The 23,081-nt window shown below is 33.4% G+C and overlaps 2 protein-coding genes across 2 annotated transcripts; one reads left to right on the forward strand and one right to left on the reverse strand.

The window, feature by feature from the left end:
• The first annotated feature begins 3,719 nt into the window (after nucleotides 1–3,719).
• LOC108991956 (transcription factor MYB8-like) lies at nucleotides 3,720–5,594 on the forward strand. The gene is made up of 3 exons (XM_018966383.2): nucleotides 3,720–4,202; nucleotides 4,411–4,540; nucleotides 4,775–5,594. The coding sequence occupies exons 1-3, from the start codon at nucleotides 4,067–4,069 to the stop codon at nucleotides 5,298–5,300; spliced, it is 792 nt and encodes a 263-aa protein (XP_018821928.1). The 5' UTR covers nucleotides 3,720–4,066; the 3' UTR covers nucleotides 5,301–5,594.
• Nucleotides 5,595–17,901: 12,307 nt separating this feature from the next.
• On the reverse strand, nucleotides 17,902–20,290 carry LOC108991957 (putative cyclin-D6-1). The gene is made up of 6 exons (XM_018966384.2): nucleotides 19,855–20,290; nucleotides 19,570–19,650; nucleotides 19,189–19,284; nucleotides 18,879–19,080; nucleotides 18,654–18,784; nucleotides 17,902–18,459 (listed from the first exon to the last, which is right to left on the reverse strand). The coding sequence occupies exons 1-6, from the start codon at nucleotides 20,029–20,031 to the stop codon at nucleotides 18,202–18,204; spliced, it is 945 nt and encodes a 314-aa protein (XP_018821929.1). The 5' UTR covers nucleotides 20,032–20,290; the 3' UTR covers nucleotides 17,902–18,201.
• Between the last annotated feature and the right edge of the window lie 2,791 nt (nucleotides 20,291–23,081).

Here is a 23,081-nt window from a genome sequence, read left to right on the forward strand (position 1 = left end):
ATGAGTCCACATCATTGTGTGAATGTGTGTACACACAAAAATACGATAAGAAAATAACAATATTATTATTGTATATTGATGATATACAGTTAGCAACCAATTGTCTGCATATGAAGAATAAAACAAGAGAATTTTTTAGAAAAATCTGAAATGAAAGACGTGGATGAAGCCACCTATATTCTTGGTATAAGAATTTTTAGGGATAGGAATTCAAAAAATATATATTTAGATTAAAAAAATATCTAAACAAAGTGCTTAAAAGATTTAGGATGAAAAACTGTAAATCCTTAAGTACAATTGTTTGTAAAGGAAATACTTTGAGTAAGAGTATGTGTACGAAAGATGAGGAAGAAACAAGTGCAATGCTTGAAGTTCTCTATGCTCAAGTTGTATGAAGGCTCATGTATATAATAGAAAGTACAAGACCTGATATTTGTCATATAGTAGGATTTGTAAGTAAATATCAATCTAATATGGGTAAAGAACATTGACAAGTAAGAAAAAAAATATTTAAGGCATTTACAATGTGCAAAAAATATGAAATTATGCTTTGGAATCAGTGATATAGAATAATTAATTGGTTATAGTGATCCTAATTTTAGAAATGATATAGATGATAGAAAATCTACAAATATATATATATATATATATTTCTATTTGGTGCATGGTATAGCAATTTCTTGGTTAAGTAAGAAGCATGACTGTGCTACAAAGTCTATAATAGAAGCTGAGTATGTTGCATGTAGCACTGCAGTTACTAATGAGGTATGGATAAAACACTTTATTGAAATTAAGTTTGGATACACCTACTGGATCAGTCAATGTGTTTAATTAGTAATAATAAATCTTTTATCTCATTAATAAAAAGTGGAGCACATGGTTTCATAGGAAAATACATTAATATGCATTATCACTATATTTTAAATATAGTAGAAAGATGTGAGGTTATGGTCAACTAAAATGGTAGCTGATCCCACAAACTAAGGATTGTCTTTGAAAAAAATTTGAGAGCATGTGGCTAGTATAAGGTTGAAATATATACCTAGGTAGAGTAACCACATGATAAAGTCTTGGGACACCCAAATAAATGGGGTTATGTAAGATTACCCAAGAAAAGAGTTGATCAATTCCAAAGTCATTGATAAGGTAATTAAGAAAAATATCGAGAAATGGCCTTAAGAGGAAGTACTTAGTAAAAGTTTAGTGCAGGTGATCGGTACATATTTCATGTATTTGACTATAAAGTCGTCAATTGTGACAGAAACATTTACTCACTTACATAATATTAATGCTTTTCACTAAAAGACAGTGAAATGAAGTCACGTCTAATATATAACGAGTGGGAGAGCATATGGTAAAGGCTGTGATTAGATAAGGTAATTAATTACGAAAGCGTGCGCATGTAAGGCCTAGTCGTGATCTGACGTCAATCTGCAGATGTTGCATATGAGAGTTGAATTGTAGCAAATTCAATATTGGTACCGAGGTAAACACCACAACTATATTCGTCATTTTTGTGTGATCAAGTGAGAGATATAGATGCATGGAGTGATCACACAACAATAGTGTGCACCCTACTGCATATATATATATACACGTCCTCTCTATGGTATTAATGGTGTTACACGTATCTTATAGCTAGACATCATATAGATTATAAATAGAATATTATTGAATAAGTTTAATTAAGTACGACATGAGATTATAGAAGCTAGGAATGCTTTCTCAAGATGAAAATGTAACTTTTTTTTTTTATTATTTCTTTTAGAATTTCCAAGTTCCGATTCCCCTCTTAGCTAGGCCGATCCTGCATGCAGCTTTGCTCCGGGATTATCCTCATCTAATCCAAGTTTTGAATCCAAAAAGAGGCTGCTAGCTTTAATTTGACGCGTCAAATGAATAGAAAAGATAGAATGCGAGGTCAATTAAAGTCCTCGAAATACCGGCCGGTTGATTAAGTCCGCGAAATTAAAATTGATAGTTGACGCAAGTTACACGTGATTCGATTCTTCATGGCCCATTCAACTTGGTGTGAATTCGGGTTTTGTTACTTTTTTCTTTTTGCAAGTGTTTCTTTTCAGACACTACTGACGTATTCGACTAAGGATACGTTTGGATTCGAAGATAATTAAAGATGACTTGAGATGAATTGAGATAGATTATAAATAGTAATGAAATGAGTTGTGAATAGTTGTGAGATTTGTGAGTTAAAATTATTGAATAGTAATAAATAATAATAAAATAAATTGAGATGAGTTGAGATGTCCAGCAAATCCAAACATCTCCTAATTCAATTTATTAATAATCCAAAGGAACTTTAGATTTCTTGGTCTAAATTGGGCGGGAATGACATCACTCCTCAGCACGTCATCTAAAGCCATCATTGCCTCTCCTCGTAGCTAGCTTCATTCTAGAAAACGTCAGCTTCAACGTAACTAAATCAATAAAGTATATATATATGGGTAGGAGACACGTCGGAAACTTCCCCATCCCATTGATCGCTACCTTTGCTTTTCAAATTAGATCAAATACTCGAAAAATTCCATAATTTCATGAATAGACATATATATATAAATATTTATATATATATATAGAATATGATCACATGGGATTAATATCATGTCTACACATTTGAGTAATTAATAACCTATATATATAAAGTAGTTGCAGTAGTACGGTTGTATATTTATGCAATTAATTAATGATGCATGCATGGATGGTTCAGATGATCTCCAGCTCATGATGTAGTACTGATCATCCGTCGTAATAATAATTCCTTTTTTCACACAGTCAGTCTTTCTTTTCATTCATGAAGTCTTTCTTTTTTTTTTTTTTTTCTTTTATTTTCTTTTCTTGAACTAGTCTTTATAATGATCCTGCATCAAGTCTTGCTAGCTATATATAATAAAGCGTCAGCAAATTTATAATTAAAGGAATATATTATTATAAGTATATTAGTTTTGCGTGATTAATTTGAGCTGATCTTATAATTAATTAATTATAACCACAAAAATCAAATAATTTCATCGTCATCATGACAGCTAGTTGTAATATTTTCTGAGATCCATATCAGGCTAGGGAACTACGTATACATGATTAATTTCACATGTTGAACTGAAATACATGATGACAATATAGACCACGAAACAAGCAAACTCTCAACTACTTGAAATTATGACGACGTATTTATTATTGATGTGACGTCACCCTACCTAGCTAGTATAGTAATCCTGGATATATATCATACCATTTGCCTGCATCTTATGTGTGGTTAAGCTGGGATCAATTATTTGCATGGATGTCACGTTTCTAATTAATTGCAAATTAAAGTGGTCCAGTAGTACTTCTTTCACATTTTGATCGACCCCACTAGCTACTATAATTAATGATCATGTATTATTGCTTATTCACAAGCTATAAGGTCATCAAGCCATTGACAGATTTCAAAATTAACTAATTTAATTTTGTTTATAGAAGGCTGGGATGATGATTCCTGTGCATTTGGAAGGAATATTTCTAAAGTTATAAGCTCCTTCCTGCAATAATATTCTTTTTCTATCATCCACCCTTTTAATTAATTTGAGGATATTAATTGCTTTGATCATCTGCTTAATTATGATATATTATATATTGGATAATCTTGATCTCCATTTGCATTGAGGAGGAGATGCCATTAACGTACGGGAAAATTAGATGGCAAGTGTGATTTAATGTGTAGTGGAGATCAAATCATGCGGCCCATTACATAGTGATGCGCTTTAACCTAGCAATTGACCTCTTTTGTCAGTTTCATGTGATACTTTACGAGTCTTCTTGTTCATGGTCACTCTCCTATTTATTATTTTAAGATAAAATAAAAAGGGCATGCGTTTCATTGCGTCTTCTGTCGGTCCCTCTTCGTTTATAATATTATTATCTAAACAGAACCCTCGCTGCACTCGTTTTATGGAGGACTATTTTGAGCCATTTAAGCTCATGATATGCAACCATTTCATTGAGCTGCAAGAAAACTTCATCATCTGATCAAGATATCAGAGGGATCAATCAACGTACCTTAATAGGGATTATGGTGAAATCCCCCTATTATGACGAATTAAGTGGACTGAAGAAAGGTGCGTGGAGTCCTGAAGAAGATGACAAGTTAAAGGCTTATGTTCAGAGATATGGCCATTGGAACTGGCGTGAGCTTCCCAAGTTTGCTGGTACGGATTTGAATTTCTTTTGTTTTTTGTGTGTTTTTTTTCCCCTTTCCATCTCTTAATAAATGATTCATATATAAAATTTAGTTAATCAAGGCATGTCAATTCTACATGTCTTCTAAAGCCGATTTATATATATTACTGGGAAAGTGATCAGAGAAAGGAAAAAGTTTTTATGCTAATTAAGGTTTGGGTTTTCTTTAATACACAGGTCTATCAAGGTGCGGGAAGAGTTGCAGACTACGCTGGATGAACTACCTCCAGCCAGATGTAAAACGGGGAAACTACACCAAAGAGGAAGACGAAGTCATCCTCAAATTACATGAAGAACTTGGGAATAAGTACGATTTTTTTCACATGTTCAATGAATTGCGAAATTACTTGCCAAAAAAGAAGATGAATCTCAATCAAATCACTATGCAAGACACGTTCCAAGCATTGACTACGCGGCAACACTATTCATGAAATGTTGTACGGAAAATGATAAAATAATGTTTGCAATATTGCTTTTTTTGGTGGAGCTATGTCAGTTGAACCTTTTCGCTTTTTTTTTTTTTTTTTTTTTCCTTTTTCAGATGGTCTATTATCGCCTCTAAATTACCAGGAAGAACAGATAATGAAATAAAGAACCATTGGCACACCCACCTAAAGAAGCGTGCAAAGCAAAACGTGAGGAAGGCCGAGGTGAAAGACCGTCTGCTCAGTGAGGCTTCCCACAGCGAAAAAAGCCAAATTAATACAGATCACTCAGAATCTGAAAGTCATGTTCCTGCTGATTATGCTCCGTCTCACCATATCTTAGAGAGCTCTGTATTGTCCCAGGAAACAGAATGTTCAAGTGATTTCACCTCCTCCACCAGCTCTCCTCACGATCAAATTTCGACTGGCGTAAATTGGGCTGTAGATCAAGACAGCCAGCTCGGGTTGTCGGAAACATTTGATCAATTTAGTGGAGATTTCTGGACTGAACCATTTGTAGCAGACAACACATTCGTACCAAATTACCGTCCATCGCCCAGCTTATTTGATGGGGAATTCATATCACCATATGCTTCGTATCATAATAATGTCTCGGATTTGTGTTGGGATTTGGGTTTTTAGAAAGTTTTGTGTCCATTTCTGTTTTGCATATTAATTAGTACGCTTCACTTAGGCGGTGCCGATTGCAGAGGAAAAAAAAAAAAAATATATATATATATATATATATATATATCAGAGGATAGTGTTTATGGGACATGATTTGGACAATTAGGATATATAATTTTTTTTTAGTTTGCTTGTATTTCTTTTAAAATGAAAGGATTAGAATTGATCTTAGCTCGATCGCTTTCAATGTAAATGTGGATTCCTTGATATATATATATAGATCGATAGTCGGGAATGCGCGTTCTGTTACCTAGGATTTATTTTGTTTTATTTTAAATGGCCGAAAGTACACTTGTTTTTTGTTTTAATATACTACCCTAGCTCTCTCCCTCTTAATCCTTTTATCTGGTCTTTTCAATTAGTACTGGATTTTAATATAGCAAATTAAAATATAATTAGTTTATATTATTAATTAAATTATTAGTTTATATATCACTAATTATCGTCCACTCTATGTTTTTCGTTTCATTGCAATAATTTGAAATTTTTATACGTGAGAAATGATTTATACAAATCTTAAATAGATAAGTTCTGCATTTTTTTTTTTTAAATGGAAGCCACCTTGTAAAAATATAAAAAATATTATTTGTTTGTGAAATTCATTTTTTTATAAAAAATTGCGAGACTTATCTATTTGAAACTTGTATCTAATATTATTATTTAAATATTACTTAAGCTTCCAGCAGGAGCTGGAAGCGGTGGACGTAGCACGTCCCTATTATAACAAAACCGTAGGTTACTTTGTGCAGATGTTGGAGAGGATGTCATGTCAGCTTGTTTTAAAAAAATAAAAAATAAAATAAATTTTAAAAAAAAACATAAAAAATATATAAAAAAATAAACAAACAAGAGAGAATATGTTCTCGTTCTCCATCTCGCACTAGCACGTTTGATGCCAACATTTCATCGTCGCACCTCACAAGTCATCGTTGACGTTATCTCTTGCCGTTTTGAACACTTCATCTCTACTAGTCTTTATCGTCATTTATGATAAGAGGGTTCATTTTCTCCATTTTTATGAAAGTCTATTTTCATAAATTTGTTGTTTAATCTTTAGAATGTTGATCAATTTATGAAATGTTGGGGAATTTTTTTTTTGAAATAGAAAACACTGTTGGAAGGCCCCTGCCGTTGGGGAGAAATTTTATTGAAACAGAAGTTTCCCTTACCATTTTGAAATAGAAAACATTGTTAGTTGCCCAAAGTAGTATGCCATTGTCGTGATGCTTTTCATTTGCATCTATGTTGCGGGATTTGCATAGTCTTGGGGTCCCCTTGGCTGGTTGGTGTCTAGTGAAATTTTTCTTTTTGAAATTCGATTTGCTTCTCAAAGTGTGCAAACCCAATACCATGTTATAAAATGATTTTCAATATTTTAAAATGATAACTCTTCTCTAGATATATGAAAAAAGGGAAGGAGCACGCATCTCCTATAACACCTACTGCAGGCCTACAACCCATGTATTTATCAAGTCCATTTGATTGTTCTAATAATGTCTATATTTATATTACTACAACTTCGTTTCATAATCATTATTGGTTTCCATGTTAGGTGCTACCAATACCATTTTATAATAGTTTCTCAAACTATATGCATGGTTGCCATCCACCAATGCCACATGCGTAATTACCACCATTTGTCCAATGCTACATGCATGGTTACCACCAACAAAGCGAGAGCATGAATGCTTTCTTCTATGGATATGTTCATGTTAGGATAAACTTAAAAGAGTTTGTTTGATTAGTTCAATAATGCATTGAGGAAGAAAATTGAGAATGAGAATGGAGTAGACTTCCAGAGATTTAGCCGCGTGGAAACATTCCCTAGATATTTTACTCTAGTGAAACTCAGTTTGGCGAACCAATGATTGCGACTCAAGAAAATGTACTTAATGATTCCGTTTTGTTTCATCTCTAGATGCATCTTGGAATAGATGGAACACAACCAATTGCTGGAGATTTTACTTTATGATATCGAGATGTATTAAGTATATTTTGGAGATGTATTGTGATTGTAAACAATATGTAAACTCGTGATTGCAATATGTAGCTTATGGTAGTAATCACAAATCCTACTATCTTTAATATTACAGTAGTGTATTTTGAGGAAGCTAAACTAAATGTAATAGAAGAAAGATTATAACTCTTCAATTTGTACAATATGTCCAAACAGGTATTAATCTGTGGTAATTAGATCAGGAAAGTACACCATTTTCCCCAGTTAATGCATTTAAATCAACCTATATCCAGTGACACAACAATATTCCAAATAGTTTCATAATATATAACATTCCAAACAGTTTCATAATATACAACATTCTAAACAGATCCATAACACACAACATTCTAAATAGTTCCATAATACACAACATTCTAAATATGACTTTGCAGTATAATGGTGTCTGAATTCACTGGCTTTTGACTCCAGTTTAATGGATTCTACAAGCACCTCATTCGTTGAAGCCTTAGCTTGTATCCTAGCTTTTAACTGACATACAAGCCCGCTTCCTCAACTTTTGGTTTGGAAACTAAAGACACCATTCTCTCAATAGAATTATTTTCTAAACTAGTTCTTCAAAAGGTGACATGAAGGCATTCTAAAACTAAAAAACAATGAATAATCAAGAAATAAAAATCTGATTAAATAATCAAGAGAAGTAAAGCCATCAACTTGGGAAAAGCAATAGCATGCAGTAAAAATCAGTTTGCAAACCTGGGAGGCAACGTGTTGCCTAGAAGAGTCAATAACACAGAGAAAATACTTGAACAAAAAGTTGCAGATGCTCATGTATCAAGCAATGTAACTGGCCTATTTGATGTGGAGTAAATTCTTTTATAAATCCATCTTTAGCTGTAAAATAATCAGGCATTAAATATTGCCAATAGCCCATCATTCCATTCTTCACCATCTAAGCAAATATCTACCCAAAATGAAAAAAATAAAATAAAAAGAATTCTCAGCTAAAGTAGAGAACATTCATGGGAAAAAAAATAATGATAAAGAACAATCTAGATTTTGAATTTATAGCACTAAAGCCAATAAAAAAATGTGCACAATTGCCAAGTTCCCCGTTGGTGCTTTGTCCAGTGTTGTAAGACTCATAGAAAATACAAGAATTAAAAAGTCTAACAAGGTGGACCGTCAAACCAATAACCGACACAAAACTACATATCAAGTAGCACCAAATAGAAAACATCAAGCCTTGATTAGCTGTAATTAAAGGAAAAAAAAATGCCCCAAATATAGAGAAAAGCTAGCTCTAACGTATAATTGTTCAAGCAAAGCAAATTTTCCAAAAGCACTAACCAAAAAGAAATTTGAAACATTAAATTCAAAGCTACCTTCAGTTTGAGAAGCACAAGAAGCTTCAAATCTCTTTTTGTAAACACTCGAATATCATCTTGTTAGAATCCTTACAATCTCGGGTTGCGACATGGAGGGGGTTAGGGTTCAAAAACTGGGAAGGGGAAAATCAGAGAGATGGAGATGGGAGACGGAGGGGGAGCAGGTTTCAAAAACTAGGAAGGAAAAAATTCTAAAACGCACTGTATTAATTTCCATGTAGACTCCAGCGTTTGTTCATGTGCATCCCTGCCCCCAACTCTCTTGCATAGAGAGTTTTTCATATTCTAATGATCATTATCATGAAAAACTCTACAATTAGTTGAGTTCTTGCACTCCTTGTGCATGAAAATGACATGGCATGGCTAGGTTATTGAAATGGTGCGTCTTGTGGAATGGGCAGGAGCCAAAAACGAATGGCAAAAATTTGCGAAAAGATGGGATTTTCATGAAAAAAATGGATTTTGGGGTATTATTGGCTTCAATCAGTCCTAAATGAAATGGTGCGTTTCATTCTTTTCTCATTCCGCAAGTTTTTCCCTTCTTCTTCCCCATCTCCCCCCAAGCTTTTAGACCACTCCCTTCTCAGTTTCTAATCTGTTACTACTCCCTCATCGTTCATGTCCTAACCTTAAGCCATTATGCAAGCCCCAAGTTCAGTCTCCAATATCCTCTTTGAGGTAAATTATTGTCCACGCCGTTCAGTCACCATCGGTATCTCTCTCTCTTCGAGAATGCAATTTCTTCGGTTAAAAATAAGTTTTTTAATTTGTATTTGTTAGATGAATTTTTTTAATTTAGGTACGAGGATGGTTTTTGGATTAAAAAGGACACAAACAAGTGGTCAAAACTCAAATGTGGGAAGAAACAAATCACCTGGGTCAGAATGTATTGAGTGGTAATTTATTGAGTGTTGGATGGCTCTATACAATTGCTTATGTTTAGTCTCTTACTTTGATTATGTGGGTATTACTGTAATGCTGTTTTTCATGTTTAAGATGGTGGTGATTGTTTGTTGTACACTTAGACAACCAGGACATAAACATAAATATTGTGCGATTTTAGATATAGAATATCATTGTCAATTTCTTCATCTTCTCTTCTTAAGCATACTTTGAGGAACGACTAAATGTGCATCTGCGGTCATAAAACTCCACTTAGAACATCAAACACACCAAGCAATCTGGGGCAATCAGTCTTTTGGTGTCCAAAGTACAATATAGAGGTAGAAACAATGGTTTAAAAATTGTCGTTTCTTGGATTTGTATAAAATTTTGATATGTAACAACCGATCGTTTGTCTGCTAGTCATTAGGGATTACCATACTACAATTATTTCAAATGGGCAAATAGTAGTGAAGACAGAGAAAAATAACTTGTAATTATATAAACTAAATTGTTAAGGAATGAGGATGAGCTTCTAAAAAGTGAGGAAGAGATTGTGAAGAGGGAGTTGGGAGTCCACAACAACCAAGTCGCTATTCAACAGCAAGAAGCAGACATCTGTCATGAATGCTCACTACTTCGTGTGTATTGAATTATTTATGTATTAATTTCATTGTACTTGATATGATCACAGTGAAGCCCCATGCAGATGGGAACTTTGTACATCTTATTTTTTGAACTTTGTTTTGTATAATCTCGACCAACTAGTTGCTCACTTTGTTGTAATGGACTTAGTATTTATGTTTAGCGCTTGGATACAATACGATATGTTTTGGTAGCAAAGAATTAGTTATGACAGAACTTGTGCTCAATTATTGTGTACACATAGAATGACTTGATGTTTTACTTTGTACAGGCCAAGCAGCACCTCATTCTATGAAAAAAAAAACAATTGAAATTATTGTACTTTTCTAATCTGAACAACTTAACATACAACTCAAAATACAGCTATGGAAGGAAATCCATTAGTTCAACATACAACTATGGAAGGAAATTCATAGTTTAGACTCATTAATCTGAACAACTCAACAAACAAATATGGAAGGAAATCCATCAATTGCATTGTCCCATTAAGCCCGAGTCACTTAACCAAGGAATTTGTGGTTTGGAATTTGGGATAATTCATGAGGACAAAATATGACCGTGCAAAGCATCAAAAGGGCGATATCAAGTTGCATTTTAATGGAATATATGTGTATATATATATATATATATATATAATTAATCTGAACAACTCAACATACAACTATGGAAGGAAATCCATCAGTTCATTTTCCAAACTAAAACAACAACAAAGTATTGTACTTCTCTAACTTGAGAGTAAACAAAGACAACAAAGACAAAACCAGCTCCCACGGCCACTATTTGGCTGCAACTATTTCTATAAATCTTCAATCCTGCAAGTGTCCAAACTGCTGTCCAATCCCATTTTCGATCTCCATCATTATTTCTTCATAAAAAACAGAGAAACCTATATAAGGGATGAATTAAATTTTATATTAATTCATCTGGTTTGGCTAGTAACAAACAAAAGAGCAAAAAAAATTTCAAACCTTTTATTTTCCTGAGCTGAAGGATGAAGAAATGAAAGAAATCCACAAGCATCTAGGATGCTTAATAGGAGGACGACACATAATTTCAAGAGGGAGCATGTCAAGTTGCTGGTCATGAAAATGAGCCGGGGATAATAACATAAATATATTTGACATAAACAGTGCGTTGACTGCTAAGGGAGCCATACAAGACCAAACCAATCAGCCCACATCAGCTCAGGGAAAAAGAAAGAAACCAGTCAGGAGGTGTTGAGAAATGTGGAAAAAATGGTGTTTGTATCACACTCCTAGGTTTGGTTTTTAGATTTTGTTATTGTTTTCTTTGTCATGTTTTTTTTTTTTTTTTTGTGCTGCCAGTAAAAATATTATATTATCCAACTCTCAATAGAGGGAAGATATGAAGCATCTATTCCTTTAGTCCAATGATTCTGAACGTAATCAAAACCATTAATGTGACAATGGTAAATTAAGCTGCTAGTGGTAAATTAAGCTGCTAATACATGTCAAAACACAAGGGTTGAATCTCAAATGCAAAAGCATAAAGAGCATTTGATATTAAAAAAAAAAAAAAAACTAATTTAATAATGGATGAAGCACAGGGCAACATCATGAATCCAGAAATTTTCATAGAATAGCTAAAAGTTAAGCCAGTATAGATCTGATAGATTTGGTCAGAAAGAGTATTGGTTTGCTCGAAAGCTTTAATCAATGGGAGCTTATGATAATTGAATAATGAAAATCATTTGGGGACAAAACAGAACAGAAAAGTTACCAAATTATGATTTCTTTCCTTCTCTTATGAGAATCAATGTAATAAACACATCAAGCAACAAAATCCACTTTGAGCAAACCTGGTGCAGTTTTAAAAATGGTAAAGTTGCTAATTAGGAGTAAGAACAAGAACATTATCAACACGTTCTTGCTAGTGGACTCGTTCCTTTACTTATAAAGTACGTAGTTAATTTTAGACCAGCAATTTATCTTAGCAAGTCAATTTTGTGAACATCATTTGTCTGAACTTTAAACTCACCAGAACCATATTTCTGTACGTTCAGAACCCAGAACCAACAAATGAACCCAAGAAAACTAAAACTTTATAATCTTGACCAAAAAGCTAGCGGAGTGCAGAGTTTGGGTGTAATTGGTATGTTTAAGATTTAAAAAGAGGACAGGAGCTTACCAACCAAGGACAACACCGACGGAGTTCACATGGTTCGACGAAGAGAGTAGCGGGATCTGAGAGAGGCTGAGTTGTGTGGCAGCTTGTCCTTAATTGGTGCGATTGTGAAAAACTAAATTTTGTGAAATGTGGCAGCTTGTCAAGTCAAAATCTTAGTAGGCATATATAAAACGTAAGTTGCATTTGGATGGCAGCCTTGCCTAGGGGAAGACTTGATGTATCAAAGTATCCAAATGGTCATGAGGCCATAGTAGGCCAGTTTTCATGGCTGGTATTAAGCCTGCAACCCCGACCAGTCCAAGCCGGGCAGCATAGCGGAAGAAGCTGGTGTTATGAAGCATCATGGGCTACATTTAGATGCTGATGTGATATCTGATGATTTGTGAATAATAGTAAAAAAATAATGAATAATTTTTTAATAATAATAAATAGTAATAAGATAGTCAGAGGTGACTAACCAAACATAACCCTCTCCCTTTCCCTGCAATATCCTAGTCAGGGTTGGTCATGCAGACTTCTTCACGAGATTACCATGGAAGAAGGTGTTATGAATATCAATGCCTTACAATTAATGACTTATAATAAAGCAACACTAGGAGATGGAGAGAAGCCATCTAGAAACTTACATATCGTAATAGAAAATATAAGAGTTTTGCAAACTTGCAGTCGGATATTATATAAGAGTTTTGCTATTTTCAGGTTTGGTATATCAGCACATTATTTATTGCGGGATCTATATATTATTATTATAAAAAAAAAAAAATTAAATACCAATATTTTTTCATCATTGTAAAACCCACCTCAATGATGTATCAAAAAACAGGCTTGCATATCAAGGGTATACTTCACTAATGGTTTTGTTTTTGTGTATATATATAAATATTTCCATCCAAATTAATGGTGGTTTTTTACAGAAGGGCAGACTGAAATTGAAATTTTATAATGAGTTCCGAGTGATCAGTTGCACTGAATCAAACGTTATGGATTTAATTAAAAATTGCCATATATTAATTTTTAGCAATTAATTAATGATCATATTATCAGATCGTCTTATTAATTAATTAATACTTTCTGAAATTCCTTGTTTACATGATTAACACTTCGATCAATAAGAACAAAAAAAAAAAAAAAACACTTCGGTCCATGCATTAATGCCTATATAGTCTACCATCGTATTAGTTTCATTGGTAAAAAAAAAATTAATATAGTTTCTTAATTTCTTGTTTGATCAACTATTAATTTTAAGAGTCTTCTTAATTAATTAGAATTAATTACAAATGCGCATAGTTAGAACATGTCTGTACGTATAAGCTAAGAATTCAACAGCGTAGCATTATTTTGATTGCAATTGTGATTTAGATTCAGTATTAGATCACTCCCTTTTTCCTTTGCCTTGCTCTTTCTCCCGCTCCCCTCAAGAAAGTTAACCCTCATTTCTTTGGTTTTAGTTGGCTAGGGGGAGGAGTCCCTGCATGGTCTCCTCCCTGGGACTCATATCCTCCAAGGCGCGCATGCATTCACATCCCATTTAATTTGGCATATATATGCTCTTCTTTTTCTGCTTGTGAGAATAGTTAAGTGTTATAATCTTACATTGTTTGAGAAGGTCTCTTGTATAGCCTTTGGCTCCCATATATAGACAACCTTGTATGGCATATTCATTGTGTGATCAATAAAGCATATTAATTCCAACATGTTATCAAAGCAAAAGTTGGCCATGCTTCTCTCTCAACCCCAAAAGCTAGTTCAAGGGGTGAGAGTTTTTCTAACACTTATAAAGTGACCACCAGCCCATTTCACAACCGATGTAAGATAATCCCAACAATCTCTTCCTTATACATCGGGCCCCAAATTGGAGTAGAGACAACCTATTTTTCAGTGGACTGTTGATCTGAGATCATTGATAAACTTGAGCTCTAATACTAGTGTTGGGCGGTCATGAGCCTCTCTCAATTCCAAAAGCTAGTTCAATGAGTTGGGTTTTCCCTTACACTTATAAATTGACTACCAGACCATTCCACAACCGATGTGGGATAACCCCAACACATGTAAGAATCACTTGCTTAATTTTGGCCTTTGGCACATATTTAAAAACCTTATTTTAAGGCAATTGCGAAACTTAATTAGTTGTATTTTTGTTTGTTGGTTGTATTTGAGAGTCTCAACCGCCATTTGTATCACTAATGTTTTAAAAATGCAATATTTACATAGATGTATGTATATATAATTATATATATAAATACAGTGCCAAAAAAAAAAACGATCTCCCGAACGTAAGGAAGACATGGACAGTGGACACGATCAATCTTGGATAGAGCCACAAGCTAGCTCTCTGTCCATAACCAATGTAATTAAAGTACTTTAGTAGCCCATGGGCCCTTACGAACTTGAGTCTACTCATGTTTCGTAAACCTCAGAGTTCTTGTATCAAATTAAGTGGTATTGGATAGCATAAAGATAAGGCTGTTGGCATTAAAACGTACGTCCCATGAAATTGGAGAATGGGTTATCTTTGATGGGTGGATAGCAATAGCGACCCTTGTCCCATGCAACGTATAATGTGCAGTAAAAGAGGTTTTAACCGTCGAAGCTCCGCCTAGGAGACAAACCCAAACATTCTAGTCCAGCGTAGTAGCCAAGTCTGTCCGGTTCCCTAAAAGTCACGAACGCAAAAAGAGACAATACATTACGGCTACCTCTACATTTATGAACATTGGAGGCTTTATCATTGTAAACTTCATACAGCATCTCTCGAGTTACATGTGACTCTGTACCGGGCAACTAGAACTTAATTGCACTGTGTTTCATAGCACAGCCCAGCTATGCATCCATGACAGACAACACAGACCAAGAAACTTCCCCTCCAACCTCTTCTACAAATCTGATCTTCTCTTCTGCTATTTATTTCATGTGTACTGTTTAGTTGGAGATGGGGAGAATCTCTGAGGAGGCAGATGTTTTTAACTATTGGTCCCACACGAATCTCTCTCTCTCTCTCTCTCTCTCCTGTCGAAAGTTTCGTTTTTGCTAAGGTGATGCCTGAATTAGCTAGACCAATTTTAGTTTTATGGTCAGAATCCATATCACCATGAATTTGTACGGGCTTTTAATTTCATTACGATGTCTGTTTTTCAATTGTTCATAATTCCATGATCTGCAAGGTACGTAAATTAAAAGGGCGCGCTAGAGCGTTACAATTAGTCTTGTGCTCGATCAAAACTGGGCTAGCTAGATATATACACGTATATAATAAACTCTCACAATTAGCAGCTTTTTCTCAAGTATCGGCGATTTCTTGGTATGGGTTGGACCATTGATATCTGTTTATTGTCATGTAATTAAGGGAAAAGTTCCTTAATTTCTTCACCAAATATATATGTTTTTAATATTGTATAATATAGGCTGTTTAATTGCGAGATTACAATTTTTACCCGCAAACTATCATCTATTATTTATTAATATGTACACTAAACTAGATCAAAAAGTTGGAATTTGCACCAAAAACAATCATCATTAATAGTTTTCCCATTTTACATTCTTCATTCAAATTTTACAATTAACCAATTTTCCATCCATTTTAATGGCCACATCTTAAAAGCAGGTTTGGATTCAATGATGGTTTTAAAGTTGAAAATATTATTTTTTAATATTATTATTGTTTTGAGATTTGAAAAAATTGATTTGAGATTTTAAAAAATTAAATTGTTTATTATATTTTATGTGAAAATATGAGAAAGTAATAATGGTGAGATGAGTTGAGTTGAGATGAGATGAAACACTTTCTAAATTCAAACAGGGCCTAAATGAATTTGTAAACTGAAAAATATAGACATTTTGTGTGGAGTACTGAAATGAGAATGAGATCAAATCATGTTGTAGTTATCATGGTTAGGAAGTCATGTAACTACCCCATAAATATAAATGTGAGTTCTTCCATCTATCCTTGCCCGGCTGCTATCTGTTAATTAATATTATAACACCAAAAAAACTATATATATATATATATATATATATATATAAGAAATGATTAAGTCATTATCCTCGCAAATTGGCCAGGCCTTAAAAGTCTTGTTTTGTGATGACAAGGGTTGAATTTTGAAATACTAAATAATAAAAATAGAGAACATAGATGATAGAACTGTTGGTATTCTCTGTATCTAAATCGTCTGCAATATTACCTGCTTCATAATACTAAATGCACGATCTAATTAGGCCTAGATTAGGTGGTAACTGGTAAGGAATTATTACTAGCTTCATGGGTTTGTGATTCTTGGGATATAAATATGCATCGAACCACGCCACAATGAGCCTCAAAGGAGCAGAAAGTAAGTAAAACCAGAAAAAATAATCATCCAGATCAAAACAATATGTGAAGGATTTTCTGGTTAGTTTAATTGCTCACCTAACTATAAAAACAGAAAAAAAAAAAAAAAAAAAAAATTGTGCACCAAACTCTTGGACTTGGATGATGTTGACCACAACCGATAACCACGTTACCCCCGCCATGGATGTGAGAGGAAAAAACAGGTCCAGTGCTCACCTAAAATGACACTACAGGGAGACCACAAGACCTTCGATCGATCACTTTTGTTTCAAGTCAAACCAGAATTTCTGCAAATAATTTTTATATTAGCAAGCTGATAGAATCTTTAGGATTAACTATCTCGAGGGTTAGAATTGCAGCAGATGGGTGGGTCTCTGGATTGAGGGAACCTAAGTCAGAGTCAGTATTCAGCGCAGCCACATCCTTAAAGAAAACAAGCAAAAAGAAAGGAGAAATAGCAGCATTTTGGTGGTTAATGGATGGATGGCATTGATTAATCCTGCCGAAGATGCAATTAATAAGCCATGTGGGTGCTCCTTGTCACCACCCATGAGTAGCACCACAATGTAGAAATTTGCATATTCATTCTTGGTATAAAAAGAGATGCAATATTACATAAGAGTGGTCCAAAATCCCTATGTACTGTTACTATCATCTTCCAGGTAACAGGTAAAGAAAATCTCCAAATTTTGGGTGCACATTTCTTTGAAAAGGAAATCTCATTAGGGAGGGGACCATCAAACGGCTCACATCAAAGGAATCACATGATTAGTAATTTTCATGGGGTCTATTAAATGTTGCAAGATCTTGACATTTCAGAAGAAACTTGAACGATGAGAGGATTTTGTTTCTAAGGAATTTGAGTATGTTGGGGTGCTTCATCCCCTAATATTGTCATTCTTCATCTGTTCATCCCAAACAGATGAGTAGTTTGACTTGTAATATGGATTTTTTCCTGTATTTATTAGTCACAATTATAACTTCGGTTTCATTGAATGAAATGAAGTCTATTTCCGATAAAAAAAAATCCCAATAAGTAAATAAAAGGATTAAGTATCTGAAAAAAAAAAAAAAAAAAAATACCTTCCATGTTAAAAAGAAAAAAGTATTTATAACCATTGCATTCCAGCGCTGTTTTATTCTCCAATAAAACTATCATTTTGCTTTCAATATTTATTATTCCTTTGCCAGAAGTTAACACAAAGCACAGTAGAACCAAAACAGAAACGCAAACTTCAACCCTACAATTCAAAGTTCTGTTTTGTCTTCGTTTGGCCCCTAGGAAAAACAAATGCAAAACAAAAATTCTCCTCTTTCTTTCCACATCAGTTTCAGCCAAAGAAATGGGCCATACAGAGATAATGAAACAGTGATTTTGCCCATGACAGATCAACGTCTTTTTCACCCATCTCTTCCTCTTTTCTTATTATTTTTTTCATTTTATCTTTCTTACTAGAAGCAGGTACTCTTACTCTCAACTGGATCAGTGATTTTGCTGCAGAATCAGGCTCATCAGCATTGTTGAATCCGAGAAATCTGGACCGTGAGATTGTCATAGTGATCAATGATTTTTCTCCTCTTCATGTCCCTCTCTGCTTTAATTGTATTGGTAGTGATATTGCCATTAGTCTTTCCACTTAATTCGGAGCTTGAAAAGTGCTGATCCAACACATTAACTGGTGTCCCTGAGCTCGATACCATATCGAACACTGACTCGTACCCATCTATCACTATTTCTTGCATTGCATTGTAGCATTGCGACAAGTTTTCCTGCACCAAAATCATCAATAACATATTAAAAAGTATTGGAAAAGAGCATCACATGAACAACTTTATAGACCATTTCATTTTGCTAGACTACTTTCTTGGGGAATTTATTAAAGCGGAAAATACTTTCAAAATGCTGACCAAAAATTACCAGGATGACAAGAAAATTTGAAAAAGACAAAAGCTAGAATATTTACTTTATTTACATATGAACAACAGAATATTGCTTTTCTAAAGCAGGGATATTGCAAGGGTAGCAATTCATGAGCAGCAGAAAGAAGCGCTGATGCAGCAATTATTGAAGGCCTGAACTCCAAAAGCTTAATCTCTGAAAACGAAATAAAGATTTGTTATGAATCAGAGGAAAAGAACCCAATGGCGTGTTGACTTTTCTGCGAATTTTGTTTTGCTTTGGTTATTACCATTTTGAGCTTTGAATATGATTTCAGTGGCTCGAGCTTTGAGAGAGTGCCTCAATGGTGGGTCTCTAAGTTTGAAAAATGATATGAAATAAGAAATGAAAGAAAAGGGAGTGATTGAGCGCATTCGCCATTTTAGAGCACCCAATATGAGGGCTTCCATTCTCTCTATTGTTTGTGAGTCAAAAATAAAGCCTCCATCACCCTATTCCAACAGCAGCAAATGGAGTTAGGTTAGCTTTTCTGAATTATAATAATAAAATATGGTATTTCAATTATTTGGTTTACATGACATTGGTATGTAGATTTTTACCTGAAAATCAACGAGAGAACACTCTGTTTCCTTCATCTTGGCAGCTAGAGAAACGCAGGAGATTGCAAGAAGCCCTAGGACCCAAGGCTTTGGTTGCTGTTATACCAAGATTCTTAGATCTCACAGCGATTTAAGTCTTTAAATAATCCAAGTAATGTACCATTAATTATGTTGGCATTCCAGGGAAAGAACCTTTTCATTTTAATAAAATAATCCAAAAAATATTAACATTTTTTCTTTTTTTTTTTGGAGCTTTTAAAAGCATAACATATATGTACTTTCAAAACCCAAAATCTTGAAGAAAACTGAACATCAACATATTTTACAATGTTCAAGAAAGATGATGAACTATGCAAGTCGCTGGGTGGTAGGTGTTTTTACCAGCATCCCTTGGCTAGACAGGAACCGATCAAGATAATTGACGGCAAGGTACGATAAGAACGGATCGAAGGTGCAAGAGAACTGAAAACCAAAAAAAAAAAAACACAGATCATTACACACAAATAACAAATTAATGGCTTCTGGTCGTTTAAAGAACAAGGGGGAGTATATATTTCAAGCAAGAGTTCAAACACTGTTTTCCTCTCTTTGTTGATCTTTTCTTCCCAGAAAAAGAAAATGTAATTATAGATAGCGAGCAAACTCAAACAACAGCGTGAGTAGTACCTTTGAAATTTCAGAGATAGCTTCTCGCCGAACAGAGATATCAAAACCTTTGGTTTGGAGACTCTGCAAGTAGTTTTCTAATGGCATGTGATCAGATTCAATGTGGAAGAGAGAAGTGATTGTGTCGGAGCGGGATTCATGCAAATTAGTCAATGGGTTTTCAAGATCGAACTCCATGGTGAGTCTAAGAGGGTTTCTTTCAGAGCTGAGATTGAGGATAGAGCGAGCAAGACATTGTTAAAAGAAAAGAAAAGAAAAAAGTGATAAAGAAAAGCTGAGAAAGTTGTGTGTTATATTTAAAGAAGCTGCGTGGAGACTTGAACTTCACTGCTTTGCTTGCAGCTCTCTATCTTATAGTGTTTTCTTTTCTGCATCGACATCTTCTCTCTCTTATTGGGAAGGAAAATGAGGAGGTGAGAGTGGGGGGTACTGATCTGATGACTAGAGCCATACTAGGAGCTCAAGGTACGTCCTAAGAGGATTGGACAGAAAGTAAAAAAGTCAGGCTTAATTTTTAACTGTCTTTGACTTCCTTTTATCGCCAACAGTTGAATTTTTCAACCTTTATTTCTGATGAAATAATTGGAGATGTTCTTGTTCAACTTCTCTAGTTGTTTGTCTGTTTTTTTTTTTTTTATTTATTTACTTTTTCAACCTTAGCAATTAGCATTGTATTTTTCTTAGCAAACTTTTTTTTTAATAGAGTTACAAGATGAGTACAACTCATCCGTGTTTTTTGTCTTTCAAATATTTTTTAAATATTTTTTTAAAAAAATATACATATTCACTAATAATTACTTTCTTAATTATTAAAAAAATAAAAATAAATACATAATCAGTCAAATTGAAAGCACCATTTTCGATCACCATTTTCAATCTCCCTATCATTTTCCTAATGAAATTGGTGCTCTAAGAAGTTGTAACGGAGTCGGTTGACTATAAGAAGTCATTGGATATAAGAGTAGTGTCATGTCTCGTTTGGCTATATAGATAAAATAAAATGAGATAAGATAAAAGTTAAAAATTAAATAAAATATTATTAGAATATAATTTTTTAATATAATTTTTATTTTAAAATTTGAAAAAGTTAAATTATTTATTATATTTTATATAAAAATTTAAAAAATTTATAATGATTATATGAAATAAGAAAGATTAATAACTAGTTTGAATAACCAAACCAAGCCACCGTGGAATCGATTCACCAATCTCTCATGATGTAGCATTCTCGATCGAGAGTCTCCTTTGAGAATAATATTGTCAATTTCGTAGGCATGTGCTTCTATGAGGCAAGAAGGGTAGTTTCACTTCACTAATTAAGCCTTATGCCTACCAACAATAGCTACGCACCATGGAAATGGAATATCCACCCTTCGATCCACCATACCATAACACGCATACTATAATTTTGGCTCCATTGTCCTTTTTTTATTTTAATTAAATGCATTGTTTTTGATGTGACAAGACATCTTTTAAGCTCTATTTGGCATCACAATATATCTAAACTATTCTAGAAATAATATTTATAATTATAGACCAGGTAAGTATCGCATATTTTTTTTTAAAATGAATAAATATAAAATTTATATGAAAAAATTAATTTTTTAAAGATGGATCTCACTCTTTTACAAAAAGAGTGCACAACACTTACACAACTCATGAATGTATATAACATTACTCATTCTTAAATATTTTTAAATATTTCATTCTCAAACATTACTTAAACACAACAATTTTTAATTTTTAATTTTTTTATCTAATTATTACCTAATCATTATAATTTTTCTAAACTCCTAAATAAAACACAAAATAATACCACTTTTTCAAATTAAAAAAAATATATATTAAAAAATTATGTTCACTTAATAATATTTTTATTTAATTTTTTCTATCTCTTTTCTCAAAATTTAATAAAATATCTTAAATCAAATCATTTTATTATTATTTACGAATATATTAAGATATTCTAAACATCAAAACCGGCCTAACCTCTCGTTGCATATCTCTTTTTAATTAATAAAATGTTACTTATAAAGATAAAATAAAAATTTTTTTAGAGAACATCAAAATGGTGTTTGAAACCTACTTGTGAATATTATTTGAATGATCATATACAACTCATGATATCCATATATAAACTAATAAGCTGGCAACCTTCTGCCAAGACAGAACAATTTAGTGGTATTAATAGACTATCTAGTCCAATGAGCCTTAGAAATACAAGGATAACGACAAGTTTGAAATGTCTCAACTTCACACAAAACCATGCAACTACTTCAAGGGAAAGTCTTTATTATCTCAGTCTGCCATTCTCCGGAATTAATAGTTTGGGTACATAAATTATAACACTTCATTCTAACTTATTATTATAATTTTTTTAAATTTTTATATAAAATATAATAAATAATTCAATTTTTATAAATTTTAAAATAATAATAATATTAAAAAATAATATTTTATTCAATTCATCTCATCACATATCATTCTATCCAAACTAACCACTCCAAAATATTACCAACCAGTTGTTTTCATGCGCCCCTTGTATTGATTGGGGGCCTCTCCCCTTACAAGTAGAAGTGACTATCAATAGGACAGGACAATGGCATTTTTATACATACAAAATTAAGGTTTGCATTATATATATATATATATATATATATATATATGTTTCCGGGAGCAGGTAGCGTTTTTCATATTTCTGGGGGTTTGATTAATTAAAATGTAAGTCAATGAGAAAAATGCCTAGGCTCAGCAATCAAGGGGGTGAGGGTGAAAGATAAATAAACTATATATATATAGAGAGAGAGAGAGAACTTAAGGTCTAGCTGTATCTTCTCTCTTCTCAAGAGTGAAATTCGGAGGATAGGGTTTAATATGCGTGCATGGTAAATTGGTAATAATATAAGATTGAACTATTGGAGAACTTAGAAGTATAAGCCAATTAGAGACGGGGATACGTAGGGCTGATTGATTGTTAGGACACTGTTGCTAAGCTCACTTAAGGAATCGAAATACTCTGAGTTTGCAGAAGTACACCGAGTTATGATGTTTTGGGTTACATGGATTGTGGGAGGGCGTTGCTCAAGGCGCGCATGCATCGAGTTCAACACTAGAGATCTATTACATATCTAACTCAACTTAAGATGTCATATGATAATAACTTGCTACCATCCGAGAAAGAATGTAATAAGAAAATCATCATCATATTTCTTACGATTTTTTGCTGG

The sequence above is a fragment of the Juglans regia genome, chromosome 1 (assembly GCF_001411555.2).
Source record: "Juglans regia cultivar Chandler chromosome 1, Walnut 2.0, whole genome shotgun sequence".
Lineage (NCBI taxonomy): Eukaryota > Viridiplantae > Streptophyta > Magnoliopsida > Fagales > Juglandaceae > Juglans > Juglans regia.